Source organism: Vipera ursinii (genome assembly GCF_947247035.1).
Source record: "Vipera ursinii genome assembly, chromosome: 2".
Classification (NCBI taxonomy): Eukaryota; Metazoa; Chordata; class Lepidosauria; order Squamata; family Viperidae; genus Vipera; species Vipera ursinii.
In genome coordinates this window covers 140085474-140112262 of record NC_139513.1, presented here as the reverse complement: position 1 = coordinate 140112262, position 26789 = coordinate 140085474, and the positions used below count along the sequence as shown (strand labels likewise).

The window sequence follows — 26789 nt, the reverse complement described above, 5'->3', positions numbered from 1 at the left end:
TGCGTGCACAGGACCATGCACACTGGCGCAGCACTAGCAGTCCCGTTCATGCATGCTGCATGCGCTGGTGCCATGCACATGCGCAAATAGGCCACACAAACCATCTGGGCTAGCGGCGCATGCACAAATGGCTGCAGATACCAGCCCCGTGCTAGCGTCCCCGTTTGCGCCTGTGCACAGGCGCAAACGGGGCTGCGCGCCCACATGGGCACACACTAGCCAGCCATTTCCACAGCCCACTGCCCAAGAGCCATAGGTTGGGGACCCCTGGCTTATAGTATATATCAATTGGGTATAAATATTTTGGTTGATTTGATGAGAAGTTTGCTGGCTGAATCAAAAGTTGGATAGCACTTGGATCAAAAGATGAGGGTTAGTTCATCACAATGAGCTGGGGGGGAAATGATGCTATTGTGTCCAAAATGCTGCTTTCTGACTTTCTCTTCCCATACAGAAGCATAGATACATGTACAAGCATGTACGTGAACACTCAAACACAAACACATACAGAGAGAGAGAGAGAGAGAGAGAGAGAGAGAGAGAGAGAGAGAGAGAGAGAGAGAGAGAGAGAGAGAGGACAGAGAGACAGAATCTGAATTCATCCTGGAACACTTGGAATTGTCAAAGAACCTTAACAAACTCTCAAGATGGGTGATTTGCTTTTAAATCCTATGTTCACCAAATATACTGCTCAAAAAAATAAAGGGAACACTTAAACAACACAATGTACTGTATTTAATAGTAGGATGTCTTGTTTTCTGTTCCCTTTATTTTTTTGAGCAGTATATAAAAACATAAAAACACAACTTAAAATGCAAAAAAAAGTGCATTTTGGACAATGAATTTAGTAGTCACATGCCTGATTTACTCAGTCAAGTAAATTATCCATTATTAAATATGGAAATGCAAAAATCATTGCAGTCTTTTAAAAATAAATGCGTCTAAAACTATTATCAAATAATCCAGAAAATGCATAGCAGTGTGCTGGTTCACATATGCAGTTCTGGAGTACCCCAAGCAGTGCTTGAGTGTGTGGTTGTTACTGTGAGATCATCGTGTCTCCTGGATGTGTTTACAGGTAAAGTTCTTGATAGTCATGTCTTATATTGTAATCATGTTAAAGGGCAGGCACAACCCCTTCATTTTTGCAATATATACTTATGGAAGACACATGGCTATAATCACAATAATCTATATGGTAGATTATCTGTTATAACCCAACAGATTTGGAGGGCAGAAGATTGCAATACAGTAATTGATTGATCCAAAAATACAGTGCAGTAGGAGTGCTGATAAAGCATATAACCTACTCCCAGTTTTTAACAGATTGCAGTTGTTAATTGATTAGATTCTGGCAATCTATCTCACACCTATCTAACTGCCCTGGCTTTCCCTTCTTTTTCCCCCCGCTCTGCCTCTTCCCTATTTAAATTATATATCACCTTAGCTATTCCATGCATGTGAAATTTATTTGTTCTGACATTTTCAATATACTTTCCTGTATCTTGCAAATCTTGTTTAAACTTTCAGAAAGAGGAGCAGTAGCTGGGAGCATGTTGGAAAAAAATCTGTATAAGCTCTCAATTAATTCTGTCATTCTGCAAGATGATGATGTTCATTCAGTTAAAATCAAATGTTTCATCCCATTGGGCATGCCAAAAGTGTAGCATAGCATCATTTTTTTGGATGTACATTCTTAAGGCAACCCTAGAACCGAAACATTGGGCCTATTCTGAGCCTTGGTGGAGCAGTGGGCTAATGCCTCCTTAAGTAACACCAGCTGCCTGCAATTAGTGCAGGTTCGCATCCCACCAGGCTCAAGGTTGACTCAGCCTTCCATCCTTCCGAGGTAGGTAAAATGAGGACCCAGATTGTTGGGGGCAATTAAGCTGACTTTGTAATAATGCCGCTTGGGGTGTGTGTGAAAGCCCTAATAAGCAGGCATATACATAGAATGAAGGCTACTGCTAAGCTTGTAAGCCGTCCCGAGTCTTCGGAGAAGGGCGGGATATAAATGGAATTAAATAAAATAAATAAATAAATAAATATTCTTAGATTATTTTTGTGCAGTGGGGTTGAGTGGGTAAGGAGTATGTGTGCCTGAAGCCTTGTACTGTAGATGCTTAAATCTCTAAAAACCCTTTTCCAACCCCCTGCCTCAAGTTAAGATCTGGTTTCCAAAAGAGCATCAGCTGAATCAAAAATCTTTTTGATTCATTGACAAAGGCTTTTTTCTTTTTTTTTTTTTGGAAGTTTTTCCTTCTTCATAGTGGTTCTAATAAAAAATCCTCCGAGAGCTGTTAAGCCATAGATTCTGTCTATGTGCAGAGACTTTAACTTCTGCATATAGTTTAAGAAAGATAAATATGAAAGGATGGCTTCTTACGCAGGGTATTTTCAGTTCTTGTCTATATGTCCAAGATTTGCTCTCTGAGACACAGTGTCTCAGTTCTCTGTACAAAATGAGATGAAATGTGTCTCATTTGGAATCCTGAATACATGCTTACGTGTAAAAGACTATGACATCTGAAAATTGATTGGGGGGGGCAGGTAAGCTCTGGATGCTCTGTTAACTTCTTTCACCCTTCATTTTTCATTGTTTAAGCAAATTAACACTATGCTCGGCATTCATGACACTGACTTCTTGGGAAAAAAGAAAGTGAAGGTGATGTTCATATAATTTTCTGTGAATGACTGGGGAAGTACATGCCAGCACAATTGAATACCATACTGTGTAAGAAAGTTCTCACTCCTGGCAATGCTGCTTTATTATCCAGAGAAATCCTCCTTGGTGGGGGAAACTTCTTTTCCTAGCTTCCTTTTTAACCATTGATCTGACCAACTTATTAAGATGGGAATCTTTTATCTGGTAGCAGCTTCTAATAAATCCATCAATCTTCTCTGTTTTCCATCCCGCTCCCTATTAATATAGATTTCTTTGGACAATAAAATAACTTTCCAAAGAGTCAGGAAACTTTGGTGTATTATTCAATTGTGCTGATAGGTATATCCATCACCACTTACTGAAAGTTAGACGAACTTAAGTTTTCTTTTCCATGCCATTCATTTATTTTTATTGATTGCTTTTTATCTTGCCAGTCCTTACAGATCATTCTGTTTGTCTTTACTTATATATAATCTGGGCACCCTAAAAGTTTGTTTTGTGCTTAGGTCTATGTTTCCACATAAATGTCATTACTGGTTTGTTTCCTATTTCCAGGCCTGAAGACTATTGTGGGAGCCCTGATCCAGTCTGTGAAGAAACTCTCTGATGTGATGATTTTGACTGTGTTTTGCCTCAGTGTATTTGCTTTAATTGGGCTACAGCTGTTCATGGGGAATCTAAGAAACAAATGTGTCATCTGGCCCATCGATCTCAATGAGACCTACCTAGAAAATGGCACCAAGGGATTTAATTGGGAAGAATACAGCAACAATGTGTGTAGGTGCTACCTTTTGCTGCCATCATTTTCTCTGTCTATATTAACTGTAATATTTATTGGACTACCCCATGAATACTTCGATTAAGGCCAACAGTTACTGTACTTTGAATGGCAAGTACGCATCTTGACGTCTACTTGCTTATCTTTTCCTTAACAAGCTATATTTGCATAATGTCTTCTTACCATTGTTAAAATTCCTTTGATGTTCCATTAGTCTTAATCCCTTTAAACATACTAACTATGGGTATAATATTACTTTTATAATCATTGTTCCTTCGGTTTGGCAAAGTGTATGTGTTTATTAAAAATGGTTTAAACTAAATAATCCCTTTATAAATGTTTTTTGGGATGGCTTTATACTTGGGATTTCTAGACTGGTTTAAAAGGTAAATGCCAGAGCACATTTTAATTGGCATTAGAAAATGAAGTTACAAATCACCTGTCAGAATAGTGCTTGGTATTTACAGGCTGGTAACGGGATAATTCAGCCATAGATGATCATAGACATGTGCCCTTTCCAATCACACTTGCTTTATGAAATGGCAAAGGCTCCAAATAATTCTTGACACTGAGGTGTCTGAAAAGCTAGCACTTTTTTAATTTATTTGGTGTGATTTTAAATCCTTTTAATAGCACATGTTTTCCAGGCAAATTATGTGAAAATAAAATGCTAAGAAAAATCAAGGATAAAATATACAGCCAGCTCCAAGCAATACTCAGAGGATACCGTTCCTCCATTCTCCAATTCCATCCAATTAAATTTGCAGATTGTATCTAATCTCTAGGGCAGGGGTGTCAAACTCAATTTCATTGAGGGCCGCATCAGCATTGCGGTTGCCGTCAGGGGGCCGGGTGGGTGTGGTCAGGGTGGGCATGGCCTACTGGGTGGGTGTGGCTGGAGTGTGTGTGGCCTACTGGGTGGGCATGGCCAGCTATACATCATTCATGTCAAGGGTGCCTTTGGGGGCCTGGGCAGAAGTGGGGCAGATCTGAGGCAGAAGGAGATGGGACCGGGGCAAGTGTCAAGACATGGTCCACTGGAGGAGCCTCACTGTTCCTCTCAGGCCATGCGGGGGGGTGGGGGGGTGGATGGTGGCATGGAGGTCAAATGCCCAGCCCAGTCCTCAAACACCCAGGGCACTAAGCCCAGCCCCACTTCCCCAAGGGGGTGTCCAGCTGCACTTATTCCTCAAGGTTGCTGCTGCTGTGCTTGCTCTCCTTAGCCAGGTTGCTCATGATGGGTACGAGGGCAAAATCAAGAGGGAGTCCCACTCCCTCTCCATGTGAGGAGACCTGGCTTTGTATCCAAAGGTTTCTTAGCAATAGGATGGGAGACACCCCAGGATAGTCTAGGAAGAGGGCGATGTGGCAGGGGCTGGTCCCTCGCTGTTTCCAGACGGCCTTGTGGAGCTAAGACTGAATGTGTTTCAGCATAGATGGCCACCACAAAATTGTACATTGGCTCCCAGCCGGCCTGGGCCAGGGCCAAGGCAGTGGGGGCCGTTCCCTCACTGTTTCCAGGATGGGTTCGCGGGCCACATGAAACCAGTTCATGAGCCGGATCCAGCCCCCGGGCCTTGTGTTTGACATGTCTAATTCCTAAAATGTACAAGAAGAAGAAAAAAGATCTTCAGGTGGCATCCTTTCTAATATTCCAGTTTAAGAAGCTTTACATCAAAAGTGTACAGTATTTGGTCTAAATGTCTGTGTTCTTTCTCATTATGCTTATTCTTACCTGCTTTTCTTTATCTCCTCCAGCAAATTTTTACACAATACCTGGGTTTCTTGATCCATTGTTATGTGGTAATAGTTCTGATGCAGGGTAAGTTTTCAGCTCAGTTGAGCTTTCTTTGCTCTTCCCCACAGCCAGTCTTTCTTCACTAATGGGAAAATAAAAGTCAGCATACATAGATTAATCCATATATAGACTTACATGGAATTATTTATAAAGCAATTTGTCTACCTAGTGCTGAGAGACCTTAGGCTGTTTGAAAAATTAACCTCTTTTTTAAATGGGAAGCTTATTAATAATAAACTATCTGAGACCCGTGGTGGCACAGTGGTTAGAATGCAGTCTCATTGAGTCAAGATTGACTCAGCCTTCCATCCTTCCCAGGTCACTAAAATGAGGACCCACATTGTTGGGGACAATACGCTGACTCTGTAAACCACTTAGAGAGGGCTGTAAAGCACTGTGAAGCGGTATATAAGTCTAAGTGCTACTGCTATTGCTATCTGTCACCATTAGCTTTGTAAGGCATGAACTCCACTTTGCTAAAATACAGGATTGGGATTGGAATTGCACTTATTCTCTTCACCTACATTCATTTGTAATCTCATGTCTGAATAGGATGCTCACTCAATCTTAATTACTCATTGCCTCAAGTCAAAAGAAATGGAGTACGATAACTGTTGGTAACTACACTGTCATCTTACGTTGCAATCTTCCCAATTGCCAGACTTTGCTTAAATGGGGTGCTTTGCAAATTAGCTCTTTCTTGAATATTTGTGAAATATTGGTGCAGAGACGAGCACAATCCAATTGGTCTTTTATTTTGTTTTTTGTTCTAAAGTTGTATTTACTTGTTTCTCTGAAGTGGCCTATTGGCTTGGTACAGAAGGAATTAAGATTGCCATGACCAATGAGTATATAGTGCACATGTCAGCCTTTTGAAGTTGATCAGATCAGAATTCACAAGATGATTAAAGCTATAGGGTTGTGTTTTTTTGCATTAGACTAAAATAAACAGAATTTATTGCAGATTTTTTAATCCCACCTTTATTATTTTTATAGAAAACTCAGGGCAGCAAGTATACTTAATATTCCTTCCTCCTCCTATTTTCCCCTCAACAGCAACCCTGTGAGGTGAGAGAGTGTGAGTGGTCCAAGTCACCCAGATTATTTCCATCCTTAAGGCAGTTCCAGAATTCACAGTCTCCTAGTTTCTAACCTGGTGTCTTAACCATTAGGCCAAACTGGCTCCCTGTTGTAAGTCTGGTTGCGTTTTCCCTTCATTTGCTCTTATACTCTGGGGCAGGCATGTCAAACTGCCGGTCCGTGGGCCAGATACGTCACGCCGAAACTGTGTGCACCCCATTGCCAGCAGCAGGGAAAAAGTCACAATAAGTTGCGCAACATCACATGACATCACAAGTTTGACATGCCTGCTGCTCCAGGGAGTCAGGAGAAATGAGACTCTTCATATTTTCCCTGTTTCTGTTTTGCACATGCCACTATAATCTTCTATGAATAATTTCCCCAAGGTCATCTCTGTGGTTCCCTACAATATGATTTTTGCATATTTGCCTATAGAACATACAACCTTTTCTTATTTGATTAATTGCATTTGGGTTGAACACCGACATCTGGGACTTATCAAAAACAACCCAAGTGGGGGAGGCTGTCCTAGATGAAAAAAATCATTCTAGTAATGTTGAGTCATAAAAATAATGTTGATATTACCAATGATATTTGGTAACATCAATCAGTTTAGCACAAAACCGATAGTCGAAAGAGAAACTGTGAAAATGACTATGGTTACTCTTTGCCTTTGGAGTTGGATATTTTCTACTCTCCTAAATCTGAAGTATCTCCTTCCATCTTGTCTGCAGCCAATGCCCAGAAGGATACACGTGTATGAAAGCAGGGAGGAATCCAAACTATGGCTATACCAGTTTTGATACTTTTAGTTGGGCCTTCCTGGCCTTATTTCGCCTCATGACTCAGGACTTTTGGGAAAACTTGTATCAGTTAGTAAGTATGTCTATCCATGATTTCTTGCCTTAAACAGGGATGGGCAGTGATTTGATGGCTGGAGCTGAGTGTCCAGAGTCTGCAAAGGTTTGATTTATAATGTAAAGAAGGTGGGAGCCAGAACTGTTTTTTCTCTATTGCAGGAGGGAAGAACTTTCAGAATTTTTCTTGGCTCTGTTTTGGGATTTGGCTAGATATAAATCCAAGGCTTGCAGTCTAACTTCAGAGATTCTTCTCTCAAAATGGCAAGAAACTGGCCATTTTTCCAGCAAGAAAAGCTCCTTGGTTCACAATCAGGGTTTTAGGGGTTTACACACCTCTGCCCTGCTTTACCCTGCCCTGCCCTATGTATCACTTACAATCTGAAGAATGCAAAGCAATTGTACGTCATGCTTATGGGTGCTTGACAAAAGGAACTTCTGATGTTAGAAACATTAACATTAAATGGTATTAGCCAGGTGTTAGTGAAGAGGACACTTGCTGTTATTGGCAACAAAATAATGTTCGTATTAGATCGATTGTGATGGTGGTGACTTGAATTAGCTGCTGCAAAACTTCAGCTCTGGTGGAGAGAGGTCTAGAGACATATACAGTATGAATGCTTCATTCTTGAAAAGATTATCAGTTCTGGTGGGTAGAGATCATGAATGGTTTTTCCAACAGAAAGTTTGGTGAGAAATAAAACTCCTGGTTAGTCTCTTATTGAGCCAGGGCAGCAGAATGCATTAGAGAAGGAGCAGGATATATTTAAAACTGAAATGCAAGATCTTATAAGTCACTTGTAGACAAAGCAAAACATTAATTCCTTGTACCAGGAATACTAGGGATATCTGTGCAATGAGGAAGAAGCAGTGCACCATAAATTCTTCTTTTACTTGGTGGTGCGGTCAGGAAATCTTACAATTACCCTCCCTTCTTTACAGACATTGCGAGCAGCAGGAAAAACCTACATGATCTTTTTTGTCCTCGTTATTTTTGTTGGATCATTCTACTTGGTGAACTTGATTTTGGCTGTAGTGGCTATGGCCTATGAAGAACAAAACCAGGCTACATTGGAAGAGGCAGAGCAGAAGGAAGCAGAATTCAAGGCCATGTTGGAACAACTGAAAAAGCAACAGGAGGAAGCCCAGGTTTGTTTCTTTCCTTCTTCTACCCCATTATTTAAAAAATGGTGTTAACTATGAATACCAAAATTTTACTTCCATCTAAAACCTATGCAAATATTCTGAACCATTTAATTCCACCCATTATTTCATAATGGTGTTACTTGTTATTTCTTGTCCCTAATCCCAATAATATAGAAAGTTTCCTCTACAGGTAGTCCTCAACTTACAACCACAATTGAGCCCAAAATTTCTGTTGCTAAGTGAGACATTTGTTAAGTGAGTTTTGCCCCATTTTACAATCTTTCTTGCCACAGTTGTTATGTGAATCACTGCAGTTGTTAAGTTAGCAACACAGTTGTTAAGTGAATCTGGCTTCCCCATTGACTTTGCTTGTCAGAAAATCACAAAAGGTGATCACATGATTCTGGGACACTGTGACCGTCATAAATACATGCCAGCTGCCAAGCATCTGAATGTTTATCATGTGACCATGCAGTGGTCATAAGTGTGAAAAATAGTCATAAGGCACTTTTTTCAGTAGTGTTGTTACTTCGAATGATCACTAAACGAATTGTTGTAAGTTGAGGACTACCTGTAATCCTAATAATACAGAAAAGTGATGCTGAAGCATTATCCTTATCAATGCCAAATTGGAAGTTGAAGAAGTTCATAGTTGAAATCTGATAAAACACAGTGATGTTCACATGACATGCTGTGCAAAATTTGGTTAGGAATATGGCCTGAACCTAGACTGTGTCTGTGACTGAAATTAAGGCAAAAAGTCTTAACCGCCATTTGAATTATGGCCTGCAAAAGTAGACTATTTCTGTGATAGCATAGCTATTGCTCTGCTTTTCACAAGCTCCATCCTACTGATGGCACCATACTAAGGAACTGCTGGAAATTCCTAAGGAAAAAGTTAGAATAGTTACTAGGCACCTCCATGAGGATTTTAGGAAATCTGCCCAGAGACACAGAAGACCCCACCAAAAGTTAAGGTGTATTGTGAGGTAAATGTCTTCAACTAATCAAAACCACTGATGTAATCTGTAAGGCATATACACCTGTTGTGAGGGCATGTAGGGGCCATTTGCTTTGTCATTCTAGTCCAATGATGGCGAACCTATGACACATGTGTCAAAGGTGACATACCTTAACATTTCGAGTGACATAGCAGTGTTCGTCAACACCCAACAACTATTCTTAAAAAGAATAAGATGTAATTTTGTGCAGCCTCCAGACTCTTTAGAAAGGAATTTGTTTTACTTGTGTTTTATTTTTGTAATTACTTGACATTTCTTTATACATAGCACGCATGACTAGACTGTATGGTTTAAAATAAATGAATGTATATGTTTCCCTTGTGTTTGTGTGCGACAGGCCAGCGGAATCAAGTTAGGGTTTTCCTAAATTTTTGATATACAGAACCCAAAGTTTGCCATTACTGCTCTGGTCCCAAGTGTGAGCTCCACAGAATAGAACTAATGTTTGAATATGTTCCCACTCACATTTGTGTGATTATTAGCTAACTCACACCAGTGAAACAAACCATCCGACTTTGGGCTGGGCCAATACTTCAGGGCTTGTAGAAGATCTAGACTTTATCTGAAAAGCCTCTGACTCTGATCAAGCCACCATACTCCTGTATTCTTGTTATGAAGGAATGGTTATCCACAGATCACATGGCATATTACTTGGTTGGCATATTAGTCAGAAGGGGAGGTGACGTAAAATTGCTGTCAACTAAATAATCTGTGATGTGTCCTATATAGAAGTTAGTATTACGTGTGAACAGACACAAGATTTTCAAGACTGGAAAGTGTTTTCTCCCAAGTTCAGATAGGCCTATTTGCATTAGATAAATCCTTGTGAATTTTGTCAGTTGTGAGATTATCTCAAATGGCCTCCTTGTGGCTAGACTGGGTAGGCCTATCCCTGAGAAAAAATATGGAGGGTGGCTTCTACCTTGCAGAAAAGTTTTTTCTCTCTCTCTTTTACAGAAATTCCTTTTCACACATAATCCATGCCTGGTGACCTCATTATAATGTCAGCATTATAATGCATAGTGATAGGAGCATTATTTGATAGGAGCATTATATGGCTCAAAAACTGGAAAGAGACATGATTTTTGCTGATCTACTGAATATACCATGTATCTACCAGCAGATTCACTCTCCTGAATGCTACTCCTTGCTTGATCCTGTGTTAGTTGATCACTTTACTGACCTTTAGAAATTCATATTTTAACCTCTCGAAATTTCTCTTTTCCCGAAGGCTGCAGCCATGGCTACCTCAGCAGGGACCGTGTCTGAAGATGCTGGAGAAGAAGACGGTGGAGGAAGGATGTCCCACACCTCATCCGAGTTCTCCAAGCTCAGCTCTAAGAGTGCCAAAGAGAGACGAAACAGAAGGAAAAAGCAAAAGCAAAAGGAGCTCTCGGAAGGAGAGGAGAAGGGAGATCTTGAGAAAGTATTCAAGTCAGAATCAGAAGATGGAATGAGGAGGAAGGTTTTCCGCTTGCCGGACAACAGGCTTGGTCGGAAACTCTCCATTATGAACCAGGTAAAATCTCAGTTCCATAAACAAAATTTCCAAATTTATATTGTGCCGAGGCTGTGTGAGAGAAGGATGGATATCCACCTTTTCAGATAGCTGTGCAACATGTTCCCTTTTTATAATCAGTGTTTTAATTTGACTCAGTGCATGCAGCAGTCTTTGATACAATGAAGGCCTTGCTTCTGTTCCTTCTCCACCTTGCTTAAGCTTCACAGCTACTACAGGTAGTCCTCGACTTACATTTAGTGACTGTTCAGTTACAATGGCACTGAAAAAAGTGACTTAAGACCATTTTTCACACTTATGACCATTGAAGCATCCCCATAGTCATGTGATCAAAATTCAGACAACTGCTTGCCAACTGACTCATATTTATGAAGGTTGCAGTGTCCTGGGGTCATGTCATCATCTTTTGCGACCTTCTAACAGGCAAGGTCAATGGGGAAGCCAGATTCACTTAACAATCACTTTACCAACTTAACAATTGCAGTGATTCACTTAACAACTGTGGCAACAAAGGTTGTAAAATTGGGCAAAAATCACTTGACAAGTCTCACCTAACAACAGGAAATTTGAGCTCAATTGTGGTCATAAATCGAGGACTACCTTTAATCTGCCAAGTCCAAGGAGTAAATGGGACTACCAAGCTACAACAAGAGAAGTGGAGTGTAAATTATGTATTTGATTTGAAATAACTGCCCAATTGCTTGACAACAGACCTCTAGTACATTTGTGAGGTATTTTCATGAAGAATTTGTTTCCTTTCCAGCTTTTTTTTTAATCCAGGATGTCATTTCCTTCAGTAGTGATACTTTATGGATTCTTGCCTCTGTTGCCCAATTCCAATTTTGGCTTCTTCTTTGTTTTCCCTTTCAGTCACTGCTTAGCATTCCAGGATCCCCATATCTCTCTCGACACAACAGCAAAAGCAGCCTTTTCAGCTTCAAGAGAGGGTTCCGGGATCCTGGGTCAGAGAATGAATTTGCCGATGACGAGCACAGCACAATGGAAGAGAGCGAGGGCAGGAGGGATTCACTCTTCATCCCAATCCGAGGCTATGATAGGAAAAGTAGCTACAGTGGTTACAGTGGTTATAGCCAAGGAAGCCGGTCATCACGCATTTTCCCCAGCATTCGTCGGAACGTGAAGCGGAATAGCACTGTGGATTGTAATGGTGTGGTCTCCCTGATTGGTGGCCCAAATTCCAACATTCCCAGCGGGCGTCTTCTGCCTGAGGTGAAAATAGATAAGGCAGCTACTGATGACAATGTAAGGAAGTCAGTGAGTAGACAGTCTAGGCATGGCGGTCTGCCCTTCTTTCTGCATTCCTGTATGCCGCCAAATGGATCCCTGATGGAATGACTAGAAATTGGTTTGACATATGATCATCTGAACCCTCTTTTTAAATTATTCTGCTTTTAATCCTTATTTTTCCTTCTACCTATTCCCATGTTCTTCTTCCTCTTCCTTCAGATTTCTAAGAAAATAATGGCTTGGAATATTTTTTTTTAAAAAAAGAATATAATACTGATAAATGTGCTATTTGTTACATCAAAAAAGTTAAATTATCTGAAAATTACCTAGAAAAACATCTGGGTAGGAATGAGGTAGAGGAGATATTTTTAAATCCCACATGTATAAATAGAATTAATTCTGTGTAATATTTTCCTCACAGATTATTTCTTTCCTTTTTTGAGAAACTTTAGTTTATAGTTTAAAAAGCAAGATGATTGAAATAAAATGTAATAAAACTTCCCTTCACTGCTCTGTAATCTATAAATAATGGCATTATTTCAAAATTTTCAGGGTATTGAGAAAAAAAGATGATTTTCTCATAGTGAAAACAAAGAGACTGCAGGTTGCTCTTCACTCATAATATGTTAGGCTGAATCCCAGTAAGATCCAATCCGGTTTAATTCTTTATTGGTTTTCACCTAATGGACAGAATCTTGGCAAACTAAAGTTCTAACCTTCTATCCTACTAGCTATAACTTGAGAGATTCTAGGGTGGGGCTACCCTGAACCTCTTCCCCCTTCCATCTTGGAACTATACAGTCTCTTAATCTGGGACAGCTCTGAGTTTGCAAAATACTCCTCCTCTGCTGCTGCACAGGGGCACATTCCATCACATAATAGTAGCTCTTGTAATTTGGAACACTGTAGAATCTCCTCTAAAAGATGATCAGTATAGCTTTTTCTAGGGCACAGAAAGCTTTGCCTAAAATAGCTGGTTTAAAGAGAAAAAAATGCAGAATTCTCCATTTAAAAAAAACACCCTCTTATTTATTATTTATTCATTCTTAATTAAAAACACACATTCCTTCATGAATAGAAAGAATAAGAATTCAGAACATATTAATATTAACAAAGGTGGAATGGGGAAAATATTAGGAGATTTATTTAATGTATGTTTCTGCTACAGTCATGAAATTATAACCCATTGACATATATGTTTAAAAATAAACAAAGAGTCAACGAGAGGTAAAAGATCAGATATACTGTATCCATCACCGTCACAAAGCAAACCTTAATGATATAAACTTTTAATACAAATTTATAGGGTTATTATCCAGATGCAATTTAGGCTGACAAAAGCACATGAGTCAGGAGTCCCAACTTGGACTAGAAAAGTGAAAGAAGGAGATTTATTTTGTCTCCTAAGACAACTTTTCCAAACAAGATCCTTTCTTACATTCTTAAAGCTGCATTTTTCCCCAATTCCAATTTATAGTAATACAGCTACTTTTCTATTAAAGTGAAAATTTCACCAGTGGCAGAAGAAACACTAAGAAAACCTTCTTTTGTCTTTGGATAAGGTACATAACGTCGGTCTTGCTTCTTGTCTGTGAACTCCAAGCTCTTTTTTCCCAAAACACAAAAAAGTGAAATCCCAAACATCTTTAATTCCTGCAAGCAAAATTAAACCATTTCTCCCTGAGAATGTTTGAAGCCTTTCCTAATTAATTTCAGTTTAGTCCCCACCCTTTTCCCTAGTTAGCATGTTAGTATACTGTGTTGTTCTAGAATTTATTTCTCTAACAGCATGCAAAAATTACAAGTTGCTAACAACAGCATGATGCATGGAGAAACATTATGAGATATATTGCTATGTTACAAACCAGTTTCAACTGATATTTTCCTTGCACAGGGACTTCCCAAGCAGTGCTTTTGTTCAACTAATCACTACATATGCAAAACCATTTAGGGAATATTCACTATTCACCAGATAAATAGTGGATTCCAAATACCAACATATATAGTTCATAAGCAGCAGATAATGAATTTGTTTGTCCTAAAGCTATAGCGAATCAAATTATTTGTAATACAATATAGTTGTGTTTGTCTCTAATTACAGAGAAACATGGAAGGAACAGGTCGAAATTAAATTGCTACTAGAATCAACCGTAGACAAACACAAACAATATAATCTCTCTATGTTTGCATTTATGCCTATTTAATTTTCTTTAATTTCATAGATACAAAACTGCACTCTAAATGATGATCTAGTGATGTTTAGGATTAAGCTAGGTATGTACAATTTGAAAAATTCTTCTAATATTTTTTTTGTTACAGCTGAGTCTGAATTTGACTAAAACTAAAAAGGAAGATTTTTTAACTTTTCCTCATGGATAATTTTTATGAACCAAGTTTTCCCATTAATTGCTTTTATTCTTGCAGGGGAAAAGATTTCCCTGCAGCAAGAAAAGAAACAGGAGGATAATTTTGACAGTGGAAGTCCCATCTGCTATATAATCCAGATCTGATAGAGGAGTAGAAAACAAATTATCTCTTTTCAGTCAAAAGCCTATTTAAAGAAAAACATTTTAAAGAACATTAATGGATTTTGCAGGCAACCACAGAAGTAGAGATTAAGAAGAAAGCCACTGGGTCACTTCTGGTGTCAATGGACCAACTGAATGCTTCATATGGAAGAAAGGATCGAACCAATAGTATAATGACAGTCATAACAAATACTCTTGTAGAAGGTATGTGTAATAGGAATATATCCATTTCAACAAGTTCATAAGGTCACTACATTTTCAAAGATTATTTCCTTTTCTGTTACTTAATCAACCAGAGCAAAACATCATGAAAAATACATGAATGCTAAAACTATGCAGGTCTTACGAAGTTACGAAGTTTAACTGACATTCAAGCCTCAGTTTATATATTTTTTTATTTATCAGGCATATGTATTTTGTGCCCCATTTTTAACATGATGTTTTGCCTTTTTTTAATATCCAAAAAGAATAAATCTACAGATCTGAATTAGAGGTAGCCAGTGCTTTTTTTGTAAAAGAAAAAGGTGCCGGAATTCACACGTCATACAACCTGCCTTGCCTACCCTACAAGGTTCCATGCAAAAAAGGTGCCGGAACTTCGTTCTGAGTGTTCTATGACAAAAAAAGCCCTGGAGGTAGCAGAGCCAACAAATTAAGAATGACTCAGTTCTGGCATTAAGTTTCTTTGAGTAATTTGAATTTTGAATAAACTATGTATTCATTAATGTTAACTTCTTTCTCATTTTGTTGTGGTGATACAGAACTGGAAGAATCCCAAAGAAAATGTCCCCCTTGCTGGTACAAATTTGCTAATACCTTCCTCATTTGGGAGTGCCACCCACACTGGGTGAAGTTAAAAGAGATTGTCAACCTGATTGTCATGGATCCTTTTGTGGATTTAGCCATTACTATCTGTATTGTTCTAAATACTCTTTTCATGGCAATGGAACATCATCCCATGACCCCACAATTTGAGCATGTCTTGGCTGTAGGAAACCTGGTAAGTAGTTTTTGCATTAAAAGTTTCCCAGTGGCGGGTGGAATTATTAAGAACAGTATTTATTTACTAGATTTTATTACGTTTATTACTTTATAAGTAATTAAAGGTGGCAAATATACTAATACTCCTTCCAAACCCCTATTTTCCCCACAACAACAACCATGTGAGAGTAACTGGTCCAATCTGGCTTTCATGCCTAAAATGGGATTGCTCTTCTGGTTTCTAGGCCAACACCTTCACCACTACCACCACAAATCCAGGATATCTGATTAGTATTTTGTAATTGTAGAAGAGTGGTTGAATTATTCACAACCTCTTCATCAGACTGAAGAGAGCTGTTGAACTTTGTTAGACAAATTCAGAAAATTAAGGGGCATGTGATTCTACAAAAATCATTTCATACTATTGCCCACAGGGCTATTTTTGGACCATCACAGGTTTAAATGAGATCATTGTGTGATTTTTAAATACTCATCAAATCAGATAGAGATAGGCCAGGATTGTAGTTATTTTATTTTTTTAATATACGAGATGAACAAGGGATTTCTTCCAGCTTGTTTTGCCATTAAGAAGCACATTTATAGCAAAATCATTTACAGCTTTTTTGGTGGAGAAGGTCCGTCCTGTTTCTGGAATAACCGTACATGATTTTTTTTAAAAAAAAATCAATCTCCCCAATATTGCTGTTTATTTTGCTTTTATTTTCATTATTTTATTTTACTTTTGAGAGATAGTTGAATATCAGCTGTGCTTCTCTTCTTCATCCCTAAAACATCAAGTCAGCTCCCAGGAGAATACTTGGAAAATTTCCTCTACATTTCTTCCGGTGAAACAAGCATTCAAATTCTAGAAAAAAATAACTATTGTGTTATGAACCTGCAGCTAGGAATTTTTTTTTCTCTTCCCTTCACACTTCACAAACCTACATTAATTCAGTTTAAATGTTCTCTTTCTTTTCAGGTTTTTACTGGAATTTTTACAGCTGAAATGTTCCTGAAGCTCATAGCAATGGATCCCTACTACTATTTTCAAGAAGGGTGGAACATTTTTGATGGATTTATTGTCTCACTCAGTTTACTAGAACTGATGCTAGCAGATGTGGAAGGGCTTTCAGTGCTGCGATCTTTCCGATTGGTATTCCTTATTTATTTTACACATTGAACATTGGCTATAAATGTATCTTTATCTGGATATAAATATAAGAAATTGCTGTTGGGTTCCATGCAAATTACTACGTGCTAGCGATGCTTGAGAGTTTGAAATTTATTAAATGCTTTAATCCAGCCACAAAAAAAAGTTCCTGTGATTTCTGTCTATGGTTTATGTAACTATATTGCTCAATTTCAAATTTTCTATAGTTGAATGAAATAAATATGGTTGCTGTCAGTGGTGTCCTCTTTCCAACTGATGAAAAAGTCTTTTTCATCCAGTGGAATAATGAAGAAATACATAATTGTTATTATTCTCCCTAACCAGTTCAGGCCTTTAGGTAGTACAACTATGATACTGAAGATTCCCCAAACTATGTGTCTTCATCATTTACATCAGTGTATCTGATCTTTCTCAAATAGCGCCTATGAGGATGATCTGAGGGCCACTATAAATATTCATGCAATTGAAACTAATAGGAGTGTCCATCAGAGAAAATTCTATCATTATGCAGAGAATAGGAGCAGAAAAGTAAAGTGAAGTGAAAAGAAACAATGTGGTGAAAAACCAGATTGTCGCTTGAGTGTTATTGTTATATTTATTAGCATTATGTACATTTCAGAAGGATAATTAAAAAGAATATTGTTTATTAAAATGAGGTAAATTAATTGACAGGGGAAAAAACCTTTACAGCCTGTTAAAATTGCTTTTATAATATTATATGGTAATATGTAATATATAGAAGTATATTCCTGGAAGAGTAAAAATATTTCCAGGCCTTAGTCAAATGGATCTCAAGACTGGATTAAAGAATATTCCCAAACTGCAATTATGTTTTCATGTCTGGCACGATGTACAGTGATAATGACTGATTGAAAGGCTTCATGATGAGCCTTTCCAGCTGAAAATTCATAGTTATAATTCTTTATCTCTAGAGATGTCCTGTCCATTGTTTAATTAATGACAATCAGTTATCCTCTCTTGAAACTGATCCTCTATTTCTATAAGTATTGTTTTATTGTGTCATTTCCCCCCCCCCCCGGCTTTTATTAAGTATGTGTGTTTTCTCCTTCATCTTGCAGCTGAGAGTCTTCAAGCTGGCAAAATCCTGGCCAACTCTGAACATGCTGATAAAAATCATTGGTAATTCAGTGGGTGCCTTGGGGAACCTGACCTTGGTGCTGGCCATCATTGTTTTCATATTTGCTGTAGTGGGGATGCAGCTTTTTGGCAAGAACTACAAGGAATGTGTCTGCAAAATCAATCCTGATTGTACTCTTCCACGATGGCATATGCATGACTTCTTCCACTCTTTTCTTATCGTCTTCCGTGTACTATGTGGAGAATGGATTGAAACTATGTGGGACTGTATGGAAGTGGCAGGACAGGCAATGTGCCTTATTGTCTTCATGATGGTGATGGTCATTGGAAATCTGGTGGTCAGTAAATATCTATGGTTCTTTTTAAGTGGGAAGTGAATGGATATCTTGTAATAATCCTATTTGTTGTTAAAGGTATATGTCTAGGGGTCCTATAAAATGGTACTGAACTACTCATGTAGGTATTCATTTCTCAAAACTAGCATTATTCTGGGATATTGTGAGAAATTTAAATTACAGCTCCCAGATTAAACCACTTTAAAAAAAAGCTTCTAAAGAAGGCATCAGAAGAGAAAACCTAATACGATACTCGAGTCCTTACTGCCCATGAATGCTAAATCCAATGCTGAATCTGGGTAATAATGGACTTAGCAATGTTGCCCCAATATATGTGTTTATGTGTGTGATATTACTTAATAAAATGGTATGGAATGCATGACATAAGGGCAGGGGAAAAAAACTTGTATTATTTATGTCAAGCAGAATGCTTCTGCCATAACAATGGTCCCACAGTGATTCATATTTTAAAAATATGAATATTGAAAAGTTCCAACTTTTCAAACTGCATACAACTTTTAAAATGTTCATGTCTTTTTTAAAAAATGAACATTTTATTACTTCCCCTCCAAGTTGTACAAATTTGTTCCTATATTAAATATTTTAATTAAGCCAGCCCATTCACAAACAATGTGCAAGCTTTCACATTATCCAGAACTATTTTTCAGAAAAGATGACAAATAAAGTATTGGGTGTTGAAATCTAACTTTCACATAAAAATTCATTTTATCTTTCAATCACTTGTTTTTTTCTTTTCTCTTCAATTTGTTTTTGCCTTTTTTATTTTTTTACAAAAGCCACTTCAAGATGAGCCATACCCAAAATGACAGAAATGGGTACCATTGAGAATAAACTAATAAGTTTAGATTGACTGACTGATTAACTATTATGTTCTATCAAGTAGTTGTTGATTCTTAGCAACCGTATAAATAGATTTTCTGTAGGATAATCTGTGCCCAATCTGGTTCTTCAGATCTTCTTATGCTGTATCCAATACTGCTGTAATCCAATCCTTTTTCCTTGCTGCTTGTTGTTCTCTTTTTCTTTTTCCTTCCACTTTTCTCAGCATTTTAGATTTCACAAGACAGCTAGGTCTTTGTGCAATGTATCCAAAATATAATTCAAGTCTGGTCATTTGTACCCTAGAGAGAATTCTGGATTTATTTGTTCTATGATTCATTTGTGTATTTTATTGGCTATCCATGCTGCTATCAAGATTCTTTTCCAACAGTAAAGTTCCATAATGTTAAAATTATTTCTGCACTGCTTCTAATTTCAAATTTTCTATAGAATGTTACAGTAAAAAAACGTTGCCTGCACAATTCTGATTTTTGTGGCTAAAGACACATCAGAGCACCTAAGTATCTTTTTTCAAGACGTTCCTTGTTATTCCACCCATGTGGCATATTTCTTGACTGATTCCTTGACTGTGGTAAATGATCTTAAACAGCAGAAGATATTTGCCATCTTAGTATCTTCACTATCAAATATAAGGCTGGTTGCTGTGCTTCTTGACTTCTTTTCTTCTTTATTATTTAGTCTTAATCTTATTTTTGCACACTCTATTAAGACTCCTTTCTTGGGTACAGGTTATCTAGACTGGCCTCTTCCAGTCTATTGGCCAATATGTCATTCTCCAGATTTGCTGGTATAGTGTGGTCAAAATCTTTATTGATTGTTCATCTGTTGCTTGCCATATTTTTGTGGATACAATATCAACCCAGTATGATTGAAGTACTGGTCTATTAGAGGTTTTTGTAAGTACAGAATATCTTGGAAGTTGATTATTTATTCACTAGTATCCCATAGCATACTACCTCAAATTTGGGACCTCCTTCTAAATTTGGATATCATTTGGAAGACTTTCCTTATCTTTCTATGTGTGTTAAATTCTTCCCTTGAGATCTTGTATTTATTTATTTTGGCTTCTCTTCTTGATAATTTCCACTGTTTGTTCTGACATCCAGTTTCCTTTCTTCTGTTTCTTCATCTTTGGCAATCTGTGTTCACAGTCATCCTCAACAATCTGTTGGACTTCATTCCATAGTTCTCCTTATTCTGTATTAATGAGGTTCACGATTCTGATGTGATTGCTGATATTCTCCTTGAAAATTGTGAATAGATGTTCAAGATTATTTTGTGGATAATGGTTGACTTTCTTCTCCCAGTTTAGCTTGACTTTGAACTTGCACATGATAACTTGTTCCACAATCAGATCCTGGCCATGTTTTTACTGTTACAACTGAGCTTTTCAACCTCCTTGTACCAATAATATAAATTTTTGTTTATGTGATATCTGGTGATGACCATGTTCATAAGCATTTGTTTAAACGTTGTGATTCTCCTGCTTCATTTCTGTTTCCTAAGTCTTACAATCCAATTACATTTTCTTTCTTAATATTTCCAACTTTGGTAGTCCACTCTCTCATTTGCCTGATCTGTTGATTTCAGATTAAATTTGATCATAAAACACATTAACCATCTTATGCATCAGTGGTTGGAGCACAAACTTGGATAATCATCATATTAATGGGTTGTCTGAAGTCTATGTGGTATTATTCAGCAATGGACTGCATAGCCAAGTGCTGCCCATCCTGGGTATGAAATCAAAGCTGTTCCTTTTAAAAAAAATTGTGTCCTTAATAATAAACCATATTATTTTCTGACTGAAAGAGTCCAATTCTAGTCCACTTCAATTGGCTAATGCCTACATTTTAATGTGTAGACTGTTGATTTTATCGTTCATTATGTTGAGTTTACATGTTCAAGCTTACATTCTGTGGTCCCATTGTAAACATAATTAATCTCTGAAAGATCCTCAATTTTTTCCTCAGTAGAAGGTTGACTGCCATCTGAACTGAAAAGCCCATGCCCCAAAACTATATTTTCAATCATTTTATATTGTCTGTCTATTTCTATGGAGATTCTAAGTCATCCAGGTCATGGTTGTTCCAAAGGTGCTTGAAAAAGGTGCACCTTTTGGACATTGTCTCTCCATATGTTTTCTTGGTAAAAATAGAGGAGTGGTTTACCATTGCCTTCTTTTATGCAGTATGAATTTATGTCTTTGCCGTTGTCACAAAACTGATCATCTGCCTCACATCCTCGTACATCACTGCTATTCAATATAGAGTCCTGTTTGCTTTAGCTAGCAGCCACGATGATATTCAGCCTTAGGTTACCCTGCTGGATTGTATACTTTTGGAGTACACACCCAATGTTTCTTACTCAACCTTCCTAGGAACGCACACACAACTGTGATGAGGAAGATCTCTTCACTTGAGGAGATATGATTATGTACTATAGTTTAAAATGGGAAATGAAATAGCCTGCTTAATTCCCTATTAAATATGTTACATTTAAGAACGGTTCCAATGCTAATTTTTCAGTATTATTAGGAGAAACAAGCTGGATCACCCAACAGCTCAAATGCTGAATAGAATACATTTGGAGATCCTTCTGCAAACTGCATTGTATATCTGTGATAATCACCCTCTCTTCAATCATCCCAAAATTTGCTTTCTTTCTGCATGGCTTCTTGATATGCTTTTAACTAGCATCATTATCTTCCAGAATTGAAAATAGAAAAAAGCAACATGTATGAATTATAGCTGTGCCATGCTTCAGATTCAAAGGGAAGATTTTTCCTATTCTAGAAAAGAGTCAGTTGTTTCAAGGAGTTGCAGATAGATGCCATGTTTGTAATCCTGCACAATCAGAAGCATCTTTTTGCCCTTGAATTCAAAATGTTTCACAACCTTCCATATGTGCGTGCAAAAGTGTGGTGGTGGGGAGAACAAATTAATTAAAAATTTAGTCACATTCATCCTGTAACCAAAATGGAAATTCAGTATGAGAAAATATATACTTCCAAATGTTGGGTTTATGATGCAGTTGCTGTCTGAAATTCATAAGATTTTATGTGGCAACCAGACAGCTTCTATTAACCTGACAGGGGTATTTTTTACTACTGTATTTCTAATTATAAGAATGAATGAATACATAAATGAACGAGTGAATGAATGAAACACACGCAGAGACATATTATGTATATAGTGTGTGTGTGTGTGTGAATATGTAATTAAAAATGTATTGTACTATAGGAGTACATACACACACACATACACATGTGCACACATACCATACGTATGTGTGCCACAGAATTACAAAAAGAAAAAGGGAAAGAAGAATCAATAAGCAAATTCATTCTTACTTAGTTGTTATCAGAGAGGACCCTACTGGCAATTTGGTCCTAGCAAAGCTGTCTTACTTCTCTTACTATTGCCCCATGAAACAGTGCCTTTGTGGGAAAAATGCACCAATTGCTGGTTAAGAAGCATCATCCTGATCTGCCTTTTCTGCTCATTCAGGTGCTGAATCTGTTCTTGGCCTTGTTGCTGAGCTCTTTTAGTGCAGACAACCTTGCAGCCAGTGATGATGATGGCGAGATGAACAACTTGCAGATCTCTGTCATCCGGATAAAGAAGGGCATTGCTTGGACAAAGATTAAAGTGCATGAATTTGTGCAGACGCACTTCAAGCAGAGGGAGACAGATGAAGTTAAGCCACTGGATGAGCTGTATGATAAGAAAATGAACTGCATTGCTAACCACACAGGGGCAGATATCAATCGGGAGATTGATTATCAGAAGAATGGGAACGGCACCACCAGTGGCATTGGCAGCAGCGTAGAGAAGTACATCATTGATGAAGACCACATGTCATTCATCAACAACCCTCACCTCACTGTTCGTGTTCCCATTGCTGTGGGTGAGTCTGACTTTGAGAACCTCAACACAGAAGATTTCAGCAGTGACACTGACCCTGATGGCAGCAAAGAGGTATGACCCAATGCTCACTCAAACCATGTTGTCATGCCATCATTTTGGATAGCCATTTGTATTACAGGAGTAACAAAGGAGGACTTGTGACTAAAGAACAAAGCTTCACAATGAAGCAGAGTGATGTTTTGATCAGAGCACTAGGTTGTTGTGAAGCATATGGGGGTTGATAGCTATAGCACAGAGCCTTGCAATCAGCAAATGCCCATAAATTTGGTGCTGTTAGCCATATTTGGAAAAATGCATCTTAAAATATTGAAGTGTTTTGTACAGTATTGATATGTCACTCATAAGAACAAAAGGAAAGGCCAGCTGGAGCAAATCAAAGATACATTTGGGAAATGCAGAAACTGGTAGATAATTAAGTTCCTGTTTGCATCTTTTCCTGCCTACGATGTTCAGGTCAGAATCAGTTTCCTCAATCTGAAAACCAGTTGTTTTATAGGACAAGAAAATATTGTCGATCAACTGCAGTTAATATTAAGTGGTACACTGCTCCATAAAAATGAATGTTTTTATTAATTTGTTCAGGTTCAGCTAGGGCTTATTTTACCATTCCTCTCTTGGCTTTTCCTCTCAATTTTCTGAAGGCTAATCATTCTTGTTCCCTCAGTTCTTCTTTTACAATTTCATTTCGAGTTGCCAGATCATCCTTGTTTTGTTTTGTTTCTATAAAGAATCTCACCTGATGTTCCTGCTATCATTTTTATTCCAGAAGCTGGATGATACAAGCTCATCAGAGGGGAGCACCATAGATATAAAACCAGAGGCAGAAGAGGTACCTGTGGAAGCACCAGAAGAATACTTGGATCCTGACGCATGCTTCACTGAAGGTGATACTAAATACAGGGTATATATAAAAATCCTCAAGACAATGGGAAGAATTCATCCATCATTTTTCATTTCCTACAAAGTCAACAACATAATATCATAATACAATTTGGGGTTGTTGATAGACATTTACATGGCAGCTCATGCAACAATTCTCTTCTGCACGTGTTCTTAGGTGCAGATTCTGCTGTTTGCTCTAATTTTCTCGAGACAGTATAGGAATTTCAAGACAAACTTACCAAGACAAGCAACTGAAAAAGGGAAGGTGGTTGGGTTGTGGAAATGTACAAAAAACTGTTCAAAGGGTAACAGTCATAGGCAAGGAACTTTTTCTTCACTATGGCTTCTATATATTGAACATAGGGCTAAGTGGCAAGTTTATCACATGGTGGGGGGAAGGTACACCTTCTATGATAGACTTGGTGAAGAACAGCTTCCCAAAATGCCTGGCTGAAATATTTATCTGGTCAAGACTGAATATTGTATCATGACAGTTCTGGTGAGTATGCTTAGAGAACCTCAAAAATTGGAGCTTCTGGTAATTGTTGGTAATTGTTGGAGCAGAGGAACTGCACAAAATGACTGAGCTGTGAGTCCTTCTGGAATAAAGATCATGCACATTTGACAGTGTGTTTCTCACAATGTACTTGAGCTCTGAATGAACAGGACAAGGGTTTTGCATAGATGCATCACTCATATGGGTGATGTACGGAAACCACAACAGAGAATCAAATTTACATTTCTGTTCTTGGCCTTTCAATTTGGCTTATGTATTCCTTCTACCTTCAGTTGTTCAATGGCTGGAGGCCTGATTAATCCCATTTGGATGGAAGAGTGAATGTAATAAATCCAACCCTTATGCTTGCCTGGGCTACATTCAGTGAAGAACAATTTTCTTGGGCCTCATATAAAACATGTACTTTTATAATATAAAGTCACATAATAATGTTAAAAGTTTACAATCTTGTGAGGCCACATTACTAGCTGTCCAGGGCCATATGTGGCCATGGGCTGCAGATTGGAGACTCTTGTAATAAATGGAATGGAACCTGAAATTATACTAATATAAATTTTCACCAATCTCTAAAATGCCATTATGAAGAAGGTGCAAGGATGCCTTTTAGCCAAGTGATCTGAAACTCTTGATGCCTCTTATGTTTATAGCAATATTTTACCATATTATTTTATTGAATCACTAACTTGTTTCCTTTTGATGGCATAGCATTAGAGGTGTGAGATTTAGCTATAAGATTTGTACTCCATGTTAATTTTAATTGACAGCATTTTGGAATGAAGGAATAATGGGAAAATACCTTACAGCTGGATAACATATGACTTTTGGGGTTGTTTTCTGTAACAAAATTAATTACAAAGTTAATTCTACCTTTGCAGGCTGTGTTCAACGGTTCAAATGCTGTGAAGTCAGCATAGAAGAAGGACTGGGCAAGTCTTGGTGGAACTTAAGAAAGACATGTTTTCTCATTGTGGAACATAACTGGTTTGAAACCTTCATTATCTTCATGATCTTGCTCAGTAGTGGAGCTTTGGTGAGCAACATTTTATTTTGCTAGTCAAACTGAACAATATGTGAAATTCATGAATTAGGTGCAAATGCCTTCTCTTTTTTGGAAAAAAAATATTAGGTAGCAGCAGCCAGAGGTGCCATAAATGTATGATAGGAAATTATTCCTCCTTGGCATATTCACAATGAAACACCATCCCTTACTAAAGCTACTGCAGAAGGATTTTGTACTAGTATATTTGATGGATTTTTAGGATATCCCAGATATTTCAGCAGGATCTTACACTGATGTTGAGGGGGCCTTTAGTGAAAGATAGACTTGTTCTCTCCTTGAAGCAGTGTTTCATATTCATGACAAGGTCTGAGGTGCTTCATTTTGTCTCAGATGCATGGTATAAGTGTAATAAATAGCAAATGGCCGTTTGTGCATAGCCAGCGAAGCGTGAGAATTACACACTCTAAATCCCTATCTGAAAAAAACACAGTGTTCTTTCCTCTGCTAGTGCTGGTCTCTCCTTAAGTCTAGGCAGTGTGGAAACAAAGAAAAGAGCTGCTCACACATGTCAAATGGAACAATATGGTAATATTTGATTTTAGGAAGGGAAAAGGGTTGGTAATTGGGCTGCAAAGATGTGAACTTAGCTCCTTTGCCTCTTTATGCAGCCTTTGAGTTAATACAGTAGTCCTCAACTTGTGACAGATTTATGTTCATAAGTCAAGTCAACCACATAAGCGACCCAATTTTATAACAATTTTTTGTAAATGTCATTTACTGAATGGGAGGGGGTTGCCTTAAACCAGAAAAAATGTCACAAATTGCTGTCATGTGACCATAGGACAACACAACCAGTCATAAAGGCCAATCCATTGCCAAGCACCCAAAGTGCGGTCACAGGAGGACAGGTGACACAAGGTCAGAAATGTTTTATGAGTGGTAAGTCATCTCATTCAGGCTCATCGTGATTTTAAATGGTCATTAAGCAACTAGCTGTAAGTTGAGGACAACCCAGTTAAATGCTGAGATATCACAAATAAGTAGCAATAGCAATAACACTTAGACTTATATATCGCTTCATAGTGCTTTATAGCCCACTCTAAGCAGTTTACAGAGTCAACGTATTGCCCCCCACAACAATCTGGGCCCTCACTTTACCGACCTCAGAAGGGTGGAAGGCTGAGTCAACCTTGAGCCTGTCAGGATCGAACTCTTGGCAGTGAGCAGTGAGTTAGCCTGCAATACTGCATTCTAACCATTGCGCCGCCACGGTTCAATTACACGTGTAAACTGAGTTTAGGTACTACAGTTTCCTCCAGAAGTACCTATATTAAAACAAAACACTTTTGTAGCTCAGTAATGCCAAGACTAGGA

The 26789-nt window shown here is 38.0% G+C and overlaps 1 protein-coding gene and 1 long non-coding RNA gene across 4 annotated transcripts in view; one reads left to right on the top strand and one right to left on the bottom strand.

The window, feature by feature from the left end:
• The window catches only part of LOC310635063, a 110005-nt gene that overhangs the window by 41675 nt on the left and 41541 nt on the right, over positions 1–26789 (bottom strand). The window contains exon 3 of one of the 3 annotated variants that reach the window (XR_014491322.1): positions 5220–5323. This is a non-coding gene — a long non-coding RNA (uncharacterized lncRNA). Of the gene's footprint in view, positions 1–5219; positions 5324–11480; positions 12091–23838; positions 23974–26789 lie in introns of those variants that run through there. The other 2 variants (XR_014491323.1, XR_014491324.1) reach the window with 2 other exon arrangements.
• The window catches only part of SCN8A (sodium voltage-gated channel alpha subunit 8), a gene marked incomplete at both ends in the record, with an annotated part of 79396 nt that overhangs the window by 26233 nt on the left and 26374 nt on the right, over positions 1–26789 (top strand). The window contains 13 exons of the mRNA XM_083353607.1: positions 3221–3442; positions 5202–5265; positions 7056–7197; positions 8121–8327; positions 10578–10865; positions 11736–12128; positions 14710–14845; positions 15403–15641; positions 16602–16775; positions 17873–18229; positions 22597–23067; positions 23783–23900; positions 25291–25445. Coding sequence (XP_083209733.1) covers positions 3221–3442; positions 5202–5265; positions 7056–7197; positions 8121–8327; positions 10578–10865; positions 11736–12128; positions 14710–14845; positions 15403–15641; positions 16602–16775; positions 17873–18229; positions 22597–23067; positions 23783–23900; positions 25291–25445 — 2966 coding nt within the window. The remainder of the gene's footprint in view (positions 1–3220; positions 3443–5201; positions 5266–7055; positions 7198–8120; positions 8328–10577; positions 10866–11735; positions 12129–14709; positions 14846–15402; positions 15642–16601; positions 16776–17872; positions 18230–22596; positions 23068–23782; positions 23901–25290; positions 25446–26789) is intronic.